The sequence below is a fragment of the Balaenoptera acutorostrata genome, chromosome 3 (genome assembly GCF_949987535.1).
Source record: "Balaenoptera acutorostrata chromosome 3, mBalAcu1.1, whole genome shotgun sequence".
NCBI classification, from domain to species: Eukaryota; Metazoa; Chordata; class Mammalia; order Artiodactyla; family Balaenopteridae; genus Balaenoptera; species Balaenoptera acutorostrata.
Genome location: NC_080066.1, coordinates 63,617,099 through 63,628,619, shown reverse-complemented (window position 1 = coordinate 63,628,619; position 11,521 = coordinate 63,617,099). Strand labels below are relative to the sequence as shown.

Sequence of the window (11,521 nt, the reverse complement as noted above, 5' to 3'; positions counted from 1 at the left end):
GCAGGTGGGGCTGGGCAGTTTGGGCAGAGGAAAGAGCACCAGCAAAGGCAGGGAGGGGAGACAGGGCAGGCCTGGCTTGGGGCAAAGGTGAGCCTTCCCCAGGACATTATGCTGAGTGAAATAAGCCAGTCACCAAAGGACAAATACCATGTGATTCCACTTATATGAGGTGCCTAGAGTAATCTCATTCACAGAGACAGAAAGTAGAATGGTGGTTGCCAGAGGCAATGGAGAGATGCTGTGTAATGGTGTAGAGTTTCAGTATTACAAGATGAAAAGAGCTCTGGAGCTTGGTTGCACAACAATGTAAATATACTTAACACTACTGAACTTGCGCACTTAAAAATGGTTAAGATGGTCGGTTTTATCTTGTGCATATTTTACCAGAATTAAAAAGAAAAAAATAACCAAACATACACACCAAAACATGAGCTCTGCCCAGAGACTGAGTAGGGGAGGGGAGGCTGGAAGTGGGAAGGGTGGGTCATCAGATGCAGAGGGCCCTCAAACCACACTGTGGCTGCTGGCACAGTCACCTCAGATCCTCTGCAGAAAGCTGGAGGGAGGGAAAGAAGGGAGGAAGGGGGAAAGAGGGAAGCGTTGAGGAAGGGGCTCAGGATAAACCCTGAACGGTGGTGTGCATGGGGCCTGCTTGCAGGGGTGTGGGTCTGGCTGTAGTGCATAGAGGTCTGCCCGAGGGCAGAAGAGACTGGCTCCCGTCTTGTAACATCTCTGAGGGTCACTTCAAACATGCAAGAGAAGAGAGCTACTTCTACCGAATCACTGAGTCTCCAAGACTTTAGACCTAGCAGAGGCAAACCATGGCTTCCAGACCCAGGCTGGTTGGCCAGGTCCAGCTGTGGAAGCAAAGGTTTCCAGGTAACCTCTGCCAGCCACCCTCTTCCCAAAATGGCCAGACTGTGGCCTTTTCCAACATGACTTACAGAATTTTAAACTGCCAGAACTTATCTGCGAAGACTTATCCATCCAACTCCTACCCATCATACAGATGGGTCCACTGATACCCAGAAAGGGAAAGGAATCTGCCCAAGATCACCTGCAAGTCAGGTGACTAGAACTCTGGTCTTATAAACCCTCTCTGCCTCAGTTTCTCCTTGGGGGACCTGAAGAAACTGAATTTTAATCATTGCAGAGGAAGCCTGCCACATACATCAGGACCCTTATCTGGGCTGGCCAGACCATCTTTAGACTGGTTATCTCTTACTTTTTGAAAATGATGTCTTCCAGTCAAGGTGACTTCAAATGAACTCTTTTGAATGAAATCTATGCTGTCCATAAATCTACGCTTTAGACTCAGAACGAAGGTACAGAAGTCCCTAATAGTTTGAATTTAAATCTTTGAGCCAGTCCCAGGACACATTTAGTAGGGGAAAATGTAGATAGGTTTAGAATCTCTAGGTTCAGATCTCAGCTCTGTTTCTTACTAGCTATGTTATCTGAGCTTCTCTCAGCTTCAGATTCTTCATCTGTAAGATGAGGATGATTATATCTATCTCACAGAGCCATATAGAGTGCCTGGTACCCAGTAGCTGCTCAATGAAGAGTATCACAAATGATGGTGATGATATTGGCTAATGATGAGAATAATGATGGTGGTGATAGTGGTGATGGTAGACATGGTTCTTCCTGAGGAGTGTCCAGAATCCATCCTCTCCCACCGGATATCAGCAAGACCCAGGATCAGGAAGGATGGGTTCCAGCTTGACAATTATTTGGTGTGACAAGCTCTGGGCTCTCTGTAAAGTGAAGCTGTGCCCCATATTCTGCGTTTTGATTCAGAAGGTAAACAAACTGGTTCAAGAAGCAGGTGCTAAGGGTATGCTCCCAGGGAACAGACACTCCCCCAACTCAAGAACTCTAGGGAATGAACAGGCATGTGGAGATAGGCTCTCCTGGAAATGGGAAGTCCTGATTACCCCATACCTGTGTGCTCCCCCACCGGTACTCCTTATCCCTGACCCTGCTCTAATTTTTCCATAGAACTTATCATCATCTAGCACACATCATAGTTAACTTACTTTCTGTATTTAGTGTTTACTTTTATCTGTCCCTACCTCCCTCCCCCACTAGAAGATAAACTTCAGGAGGGCAGGAATCTTTGGTTCACTGCTATATTCTAGATGCCTAAAATAGTGCCTGGCACACAGTAGACGCTCAATAAATATCTGCTGACTGCACAAAAGCTAAACGGGAGGAATCCATTGCTGCCTTTTTTCCCTGGGACAGGCCCAGCTTCCTGGCTTGTTACTTGGGTTCTCCTCAAACAAACAGAGAAACGTGCAGGTGTGGCCCTGAGCGCCCAGCGTGTAGGCTTTCAGACTGGGCCCAGGCAGGGACGTGGCTGGGAGGGGGCAGCACTCAGCCCGGGGCTCAGTCCCTGACATGGGCATGGCCTTCAGGGGGCCTGAACCCTGGGTCCCTGCATCCCTGCTGAGCCAGAGGCTGAAGGCCGATGAAAAGACTTCAGACATGGAGTTCGAGGCCTTGAGCGTGGGGTTTAACGCGGAGGGCAGATATGCCCTGCAGCTGTCAGCTGAGAGGCCCCGGCAGGCCGGCTCTGGGGCTGGGGTGCAGTTGCAGGTGAATGATGGGGACCCCCTCCCTGCCTGCTCTTCTGTCACCGATGTCATTGAGCAGAAGGACCCTGGCCAGAGCCTCACCCTCACCAGGAACAAGTTTGTCTTTACTTTGCTTAAAGATATGAAGTAAGCGTGGAGGCTGGGGAGAGACAGGGACCCTGCTGCCCGGCCCCTGTCAGGGACTCCAAGGAGCCTCAGGGGAACCGGGAGGGGCAGGGGCAGAGCTCCAGATTGAATCCCAAAGCTCTGCCTGTGTCACTTGGGCCAAGTTGACCCTCTGTGAGCCCCTGCCTCCTTCAGTATGACATGGGGATGCTGACGCTGGTCACCCAGGGTCGGGTGAGGAAGAAATGAAAGGACAGCTGAGGAATGGCTTTGTGAATTTGTAACAGCTGAGCACACAGAAGGTTTGGGGCCAGTCCCACCGGCCATCACACTGAGTAGCCTTAGAGCCACTGGACTGTGGGTATGCAGGGTAGACAGAGAGACGGAGACCTGGGCGCTGCCATCAGGAAGATTCTAGCCATCAGGTAGAGAGAGGCAGGGATTCCAAAGAGAGAATAGTTAAGTGACCTGGAAAGAGCAGAAGATCCATGCCTAGACTGTGAAGACATCCAAATGGGCTTCCTGGAGGAGGAGGCGCATGCGGGAATAGGGAACTTAAGTTCCAGGCCTTCATGTGGTCAGAGATCAGAGTCAGGTTGAACTCCTCCCTCTGGGTAGCAGGACCCAGGACCATCTCACAGGCTAAGAGCCCTCCACCCCCCACATCAGTAAAGGGAGGGGGCCATCTATGGGGCCTGAGAGGGGGTCATCCACAGGGAAACCAAGCCTGGCTTCAACTCAAAGGCCGGGCAGCCCGGGTTTCCCAAGGGCCCTGCCTGTCCTCCTCATCCCCTGGGGGAGGCAGAGAGAGACCCCAGAGACCACCTCTGAGACCCCTGTTCCCTGCCCAGCTTTCTGCAAGAATGATGGACAGCACGACGCACAGCTGCGCCTGGAGGCTGAGCGGGGCCTCCGGAAGGGCGGCCCAGCGGGTGGGCGAGGCCATTTTTCCCATCTACGCGCGCCCGGACCACCCCCGAATGAACCTCTCGGCCCAGGAGCACAAGGACCCGCACCACTACTGCGGCAACCTGGCTCTGCTCCGGGCCAGTGCAGACCCCACGGCCTGCCACTGCGGGGGCCTGGCCTACAGCGTGGCCTTCCACATGCACTGGGCCCCTCAGCTTCCTGCCACAAACTGCCCTCCCCGCGCCAGCCAGCCAGAACCAATGTCACCGCGCCCAGAGCCCCAGCTGCCCAGGCTGCAGGTGGGTGTTCCCTGGGTCCCCATCAGGTTCTAGCATCACTGCTCCCCCAGTTAGAAGACCTGCATCTTTGATAAGCCTGGCTGTCCCCACAATCTTTCACTGAGCAGAGCAGCAGGACTTGCCAAGGTTGCCTCATTCGGTTCTTAAGAACAAGCAGTCTGAGGGTGCAGCAGGGAGTCCCAGTTTGAAGGAGGAGATAGAAAATGGAGCAAAGGCCACACAGATCAAGGACATCACTGGGTGGGGTTTCTCTGCCCAGTGGGTGAGTGTCCCCTGAGACCCTTCAGTCCTCAAACTCACTCTCGCACATTCTCACCAGGTTTCGAGGGAGGCCTGGAGTGACCAGGAGACAGAAGTCTCTCTGTGCCCACCCTCAAGCCCATTCAGCTCCCACCACGGCCGGGAGGGACTCAGCCCTGAACCAGGACCCTGGCAGCCTCAGGCCCAGGTGAGAGGGTCTAGTCCTTGTCCAAGCTGAGGAAGGTTCCCCAATGCGATAGTGTTCTGCAACCAGACAGTGTGTCTGGTGGGCCTCACAGTCAGTATAGGTAGACACTAGTAGAGCAAGCAGCCCATTTCACAGGTAGAGAAACTGAGGATCATCCCCAAGGACGCTTGACTCCATTTAATGCCAACAACATTTCCTGGGGACCTTAGTGCACAATACTGCACGGAATCCAAAGCTAGGTCAAACCCCGGGTTCAAGGTGCCACCTGGCTTGAAAACAGTCTGGCGCATTGTGGGCATCATATGGTCCCACAAGTTATGTGCTGGAAGGAGAGCTCTGGTGAGGAAGTGTGTGGGTCTGATTTAGGAGCCTCGGAAAGGCTTTTCAGAAGAGATGTCATTTGAGGTGAATCTTTCATTCATTCATTCCCTCATTCATCTGTTCATTCATCCATCAAACATTTGTTAAGTGCTGACACTATCAGATCCCATGCTAGGTGGGTAAGATTTAGGAATGGCAATTCTGGACTTTGAGGAGCATATTCCAAGGAGGAGGGACCAGAATGAGCTGGCTGAAAAGGAAAGGGTTTGGCTGGCAGCAGAATGAGCTGAGGTTGAAACCAAAAGTTTACAACCAAAGGTGCCTGGCTCTCCTGCAGCACCTCCATCCCACAGCGCATTGGTCTGGGCTGAAGTGGAGCCCACAGTGGTGGGCTGAGTTGGGCTGGAAGGCAGTTGATGGATGGGAGAAAGTGGAAGGAACCAGGAACAGTGACAAAAGAGCTAGGTGGATATTCAATTCAGGAGGCAATGGGGGACCACCAGAGGGGTTTGTGCAGGAGAAAGACAATCTGACCCGTGATTTAGACAGAGTAATCTGGCAGAATGTGCCAAGAGAACTGGAAGGGTGGACCAGGGACCAGGCACCGACTTCTCTTGCCCAGGTCTCAGTCTGTTACATGGACTACTTTGGCCCCTGTTTATTCATTCATTAGTCAGTCGATCAACAAATACTTTTGACCACCTATTGTATGCCCAGCTCTGTGCTGGGTGCTGAGGATACAGCGGTGAGCTTGTGAGTGAGATAGATGATACCTGGGTTCCGACATGTTCTACAGTTTGTTACAGGACTAGATACGCAAGAAGCTCAGAGCTCAGGGAGAAGCAGTCCCCTGCTGTGTATGTCCCAGCATGCCCTGGCCACCTGAGCCAGGGGCCACGTGGACAGTTCTTTGCAGGCTACAGCTCTGAATGCCTCTGAGGGAGGGTGGGACTGCTGCAGGGAAGGGGGACTGTGAGATGGCTGAGCCATCCGAGGCAGCTCTAATTTCTGTTATTTAATGCTGTCATCTCCCTGCCGTTCTCCCTCTTAAAGTGTCAGATGTCTGCTTCTACCAAGACAAGAAAATGGCTTTCAAGGGAGAGGAAAATCGCTTCCCTCCTGGGGGTGGGGTCAGCCATCACAGCCCTGACAACAGGGCCAGGAAGCCAGTGGGGAACAGACAACGGAGAGGGGTCCTTCAGAGAATAGAGGGGCTGTTTCTTTCAGCTCAGGCAAACTCATCCAGCAGTTCAGCCTGAGGAAGGGGGGGCACCTTTCGGGTGTCTTTGGAGGCTCAAAGACACAGCTGGTAGGACAGCACCATGACCAGGCTCTCAGCGCGGGGTGGGGCCGCAGGCTGTCCTCCGGGCCTGTGGCCAGCTCCCTGGGGAAGTGGATGTGGCCTAGAACCACAGGGATTCTTGAAACCATCCCCCCTCCCCTCCTTGCAGATAGGGAAAATGAAGCCCAGGAGGGAAGGACTTAACCCAGCTCTCTTTGATTCTCAACTGAAGAGGAGGAGAAAGCAATCTTGGGTCGGGTGGGGCTGGTGAGGGGAAAAGGCAGTGAGCAGGAGGGATGGAGAGGAGGGAACTGCATTCTTGAGTGTAGCCCAACTTCAGCAATATTCAGTTCAAGGTCAGGAATGGATTTCTAGGCTCTAGATGCCAATGGATAGACTCAAGGCCACCTCATACAGGAAGCCTTCCCTGCATTGATTTTGTCTCTTCCAAACTAGCCTCGGTCCTGTCTGCGTCAGGCATTTCAACCACTGAATCTATTCAATTTCAAACTTTATTGTAAGCTCACAAGTTGCTCTCCAACTTGTGTGTCAGTTTTTTAAGCCAGAACTGATGATGGTTATGGGTTGAGAGATGGGGTAAGTGTGGAGCCGGGGGCAGAGGGCAGGGGGATTACTAACGCAGTGATCAAGAGTGAGTAGGGAACAGGAGGCAGGGCTCAGTGTGAAGCTTCAGTGACTGACTTTGAATCCCTTTGCCTCTCAGCCATGGCTCACAGGCTTCACAGCCATGGTCATAGCATTCCAGAAATCCTGGAGACTCTGCTGGGACAATGAATTCCCCTGAGCTAACATCTTCCCTTCTTCAGTACTCACGTTTCCTGTTATGTGTGTGGGGAGATGGGGAGATGTGGGGGTGGGGAGGGAGTGGGGGTTGGTGGTAGTGCGGGCTTATCCCCCATGAGTATTTCCAGCAGGTATGTAACAGACTCTAGGGTAGAGATCACTCCCTCGGGCCCTGACCCACGAGTTGGGGAACTGGGCCGCACAGGCAGTGGCTAGAGAGGGAAGTTTACTGTGCATGGGAGGGAACCAGCTCCAGGTTTCCTGCCAGCTGCACAGTGTCCTCTAGCGGCTTCCTTTCTGGGCGGAGCCCCACCAGACTCATCCTGTCCCTTGACGCTACCTCCTTCGCCTCTTGGCAGGTTTGAGACCACAGGGCTGTGCCACCCCGGCACCCCCAAGGCCCTTTCTCCCCAGGGTAAGAGAGAGTTTATCTGACCAGAATGAGGGTGGCCTGTCCAGTGCCGGGCAGAGTAGGTCTCCAAGGATGAGGGAAGCAGCAAGGTGCAGGCCAAATCCGGCTGCTGAGTCCTTGGGGGTGACTCCCGCTCAACTCTTTTAAGGGCATATGAGGCCTCCTGGGGAATTACGGGGCAGGGGAGGCCACAACAGCTTTGGGCCGGGAGCCGCAGGGCCCTCAGGGGCCGCAATCCCTCCTCTTGGTACCTCACTCACCTCTCTAAGAGATCCTGAAGGTGTAAGGACAAACTCCTGCGGGGCAGCGCCGTTTAAGAGGGAAACTGTGGACTGGAAATTCCCAGTCAAGAAATTTCGGGAAACATGAATTTTAAAATTCCTCGCTGGTAGCTCTGTGAGCCATCCTGGGAGCCCCTTCGTGCTAGGCCCTGGAGCTTCCTCCCACGTGGGAGGGGTGGGGGGAGGGGGGAAGGGGGGGAGGGGGGCTCCCTCCCCTGCATTTACCTCTTGCAAACAATCGCAGTTTTGTTTCAAGGAAATGATTCTGTTCCGGAGGAGCCTTTTAAATGATGCTTTCAAGGGTCTTTTTTTTTTTTTTTTTTTAATTCTTTCCATTTAAAACGTTTCTTTTTGCCCTGGAGGGGAAAAAAAGAGAAGAAAAAGCTAATAAAGCAATCACCAAATGCTGAGCACCTGGCTCTAAGCCTGTGGCTTCTGATTGTGGCTTTGGCACCAACAGGCTGGGGGGTTTTCATTAAAAAGGAGCAGAGGGGAACGAGCAGTCAGTGGTTCTCCTGGCGTCCCTGCTGCCTGCGGTCCCCGAAACTCTGTCTCTGCGTCTGTGTCCCTTTGTTCCTTCCTTCCTCCCCTCCCCCACCCCCCTGATTCTCTCCATCCTTTTCGGGTCCCAGTTCTGGCTAGATCTCCAGACCCGCACACTTCCATCCCCAGGTGTCTTTCTGCCTTCGGGCCAGCGCACTCCAGGCCCTCACTCTCTTCCCCTTCCTGCTCTGCTTTTCAATTCATTCTGCCTTTTATTGCGCACTATTGTATATACTATTTCTATTGCCCTGGAGATGGGAACGGTTCTAGTGGGGAAAGGCGCACACACTGTTGGATTTCATTAACATTCCTGCCTGGTTCATCTGGGGTGGGGGTGGGGAGCTGGCCTGGCGGGGGAGCTGGGTACTTCTTTGCTCACGCCCCTACACCTCAGTGCCAGACCGTCAGGGTCAGTGTCGGCTTCCCTCCTGTATCCAATCTCATGGTGGAGGGGGATGCCCACGGCCCATTTCACAGGTGGGGAAACAGAGGCTTGGGCTGCTACTAACAAGGTGGGAAAGGTGAGAACAGGTTAGATCAGGACTGCTAACCCCCTCCCAAGCTAATGCCCCAGTCCCTCGGTATTGGGGCCCCAATGTCACCCTTCCCCCTCCCTTCCTGTGCTCCATCACATACGGAGGATGTGAGCAGGTCAGCTCCTCCTTGCAAATGAGGCAGTTTTACGGGCTTTAGAAAAACACTCCAATTGTTCCCTCAATTACCCCGAGCGGATTGAATATATTAATCTCTCTCTTAACTCGAGTGAGAGACTCGGCTGCTGCCCCTCCCCCAGCCACCAGCACCCCCCACGGGCACGTGCCGGGGAGTGACTCCCAGCCCCCGCGCCCCTGGCCTGGGCCCCAGAGCAGGTCAGCCTGGGTCCAGGCAGCATACTTCTGCTGTGCCTAACACACACACACACACACACACATATACACACACGGCTGCTTTACATTTCTCTATCAATTCTCATTGATTTTTCTCCTTGGCTGCTATTTGGAAGAGCCTTTTCCTTGTGTAAACTCAATCAAGGGGGCGAGGGGGGTGGGAGAGGGCTGCGGGCGGCTCCCCTTCTGCTCCTGTGACAACTGCCTCCAGCTTAAACACACTCTGCCCCAGGCGGCTGAGCTCCGTTAAAAGCTTCCTGAGGTTTCCCTTTGTAGCTCGATTTTCTTTTATTTCTGGGGAACAAAGGCACTGTCAAGACGTTCCCAGAGAGCACTGTCACCCATGCAGGGAGGGGTGTAGACCCATCACCAGTGGCCGAGGAGAGCTGAGGCTGGCAGGAGAGGCGGGGCTGGCCAGGGCTGGCCCCAGGGAGGGGGGGGGAGGGGGGCGGTGAGGGACGTGGCCAGACCCTCCTCAGGAAGAGAAAGGCCCTTGGCTATTTGTACCACAATGACCCTGCAAGCTGCCTGCTGTCCCTTCTTGCTCCTGGGTGGCCCTGAAAGACTTTCTGCCCACAGGGGCCTCTGAAGGGCCTCAAAAGTCCCTGGACATAGTGGATATGACCTGAAAATATGTAAGTTGGGGGGGTGGGGTCCCATATTTATGTCCTTGCCCGAGCCAGTCTCTTCACCCCGCCTGCCTGATTTCCAGGTCTCTATATATGCCTTTGGAGTCGGTGCCTAGAGCTCAGACGGGTGGGTTATAGGAGAGTTTGGGGTTCAGCCAACTTGCAGTGAGAGGCAGGTACAGTGGGGTCAGGTGGATCTGGGTTCAGATCAGTCTCTAACATTTATTTAGTAGCTGTGTGACCTTGTGCAGGTTATATAACTTCCCTCAGCCTCCATTTTCACATCTGTAAAATGGGGGAGGGCAATTCCTATGCCCTCTGTTGCTGGGAAAATTAAATGAGCTGGTATACGGTTAGCCGTGCCCTGCAAGCAGGGTTTAATAAATGCTCTTCTAGTAATGAGTTGGGATGTCTGTACTAGGCAAAGCAGATGCGTCTGGGTGTCAGTTTCTGCATCTAGAAAGGAGGGTAGCTCCTTCTTGCCTAGCTGGCCTCCCATGGGAAGGGTGTTGGGAACTTGTGAAGCCCACTGTCTCTGGGACCCGGGTACCAGTTTTCAGGGTAGAGAAGGCTGGACCAGCCTGAGTGCTGGTCTGGGAAGAAACTCCATTAGCACATTGTTGTATCTGAGCATACCAGATGGCCCCGCTGCCCCTCCCCCATCACTGCCTTTCCCCACCCCAGCCAGGGGCTGCCTCTGACTCACACCTCCTGGAGACCGTGTGTGTGTGTGTGTGTGTGTGTGTGTGTGTGTGTGTGTGTGTGTGTGTGTGTGTGTGTGTGTGTGTGTGTGTGTGTGTGTGTGTGTGTGTGTGTGTGTGAGAGAGAATGTGTGATATGTGTGTGGTGAAGGGGAAATGAAGAGGAAGGGGGTACCCGGCTCTGATGTCCTCCCAGCCAGCCCAGGCCCAGCAGCTGAAGGGCTCCGGGGTGGGCTGTGGTGGGGGGCGGGGAGGGCTATGGTAGCCTTCTCATCTCCAGAAATTACCTTCATGTGAAAGGAGGGAGGAGGGGCAGGAGGGTCCAGTTGTCATGGCCTTTTAGGGTCATCTTTCTCTCTTCTCCCTCACTCACACCCTTGGAAAGTAGATGTTCCCCCAACAGACACTCGGGAACACAGCCACTCTCACAGACGTGCAGACACACAAGGACACACACATGTTGGATATACACAAACCCACCACATCCTGGACATGCAGAGACCCCCTCCCCACATCACAATGATAGATTCACACCAACTCATTGACGGACATACAAGGGGCACACCCCCTCCCACACACAGACCCATACCTCCTTGGGACCCTCCTGGCTTTATCTCTGTATAAACCCTCCAAGTGCAGCCTCTAGCAGAGGAGAAAGAAGCTTTGGGGATCTGGCATGTGTGATGTATGAGGTTAAATTAAAACCCCATGTGAAATCAGTCTTTAATAACTGGTCTCTAATAAAACAGCGGATGGGGGAGGGCAACAGGGAAAGAAAGCTGACAGTGCCCAGTTGGCCTGCCATGGCCCTGGTGAGGGGTTGGCCCAACAGGAGTCAGCCGAGACACCCCAGCCTGGGTCCCGGGCTGGTTCTGCAGAGTCCCTGGGCTCAGGCGCAGCTGAGGCCAGCAGGATGGATGGAGGATGAGTCAGGGATATCCTTTCTCTACCTGGATCTGACAGCCTGCCCTTGGGTCCAATGGTCCAACCTCCCTTGGCCCACAGTGGTCATCTGTCCATCCAACCATTCATCCATCCACTCCCCCAGCAGTAAACAAGGTAGCTGATCTCCAGCCCTTGGGGAGCCACCAGGCTAGGTGGGGAGAGGAAAGAGGAGGAGTTGGAAGACCATGACTTAAAAAGCTCACTGTGAGGGCTGCTGGAGCTTGGGGAGGAAGCGACGGGCATGAGCGGGGTGGTCATCAAGCACTCAGTCTGCCGCAGGAAAGCCAGTTCTGACTGGGAATCAAAAGACCTTGATTTAGGACTCCATTTTGCAGTTGCGTAAGAGCTGTATGAC

At 53.7% G+C, this 11,521-nt stretch overlaps 1 protein-coding gene across 1 annotated transcript in view; it reads left to right on the top strand.

Annotated features, from left to right (window-relative positions):
* The first annotated feature begins 2,906 nt into the window (after positions 1-2,906).
* The window catches only part of CCDC33 (coiled-coil domain containing 33), a 116,457-nt gene continuing 107,842 nt past the window's right edge, over positions 2,907-11,521 (top strand). The window contains 3 exon segments of the mRNA XM_057542674.1: positions 2,907-2,939; positions 3,557-3,913; positions 4,233-4,361. Coding sequence (XP_057398657.1) covers positions 2,907-2,939; positions 3,557-3,913; positions 4,233-4,361 — 519 coding nt within the window.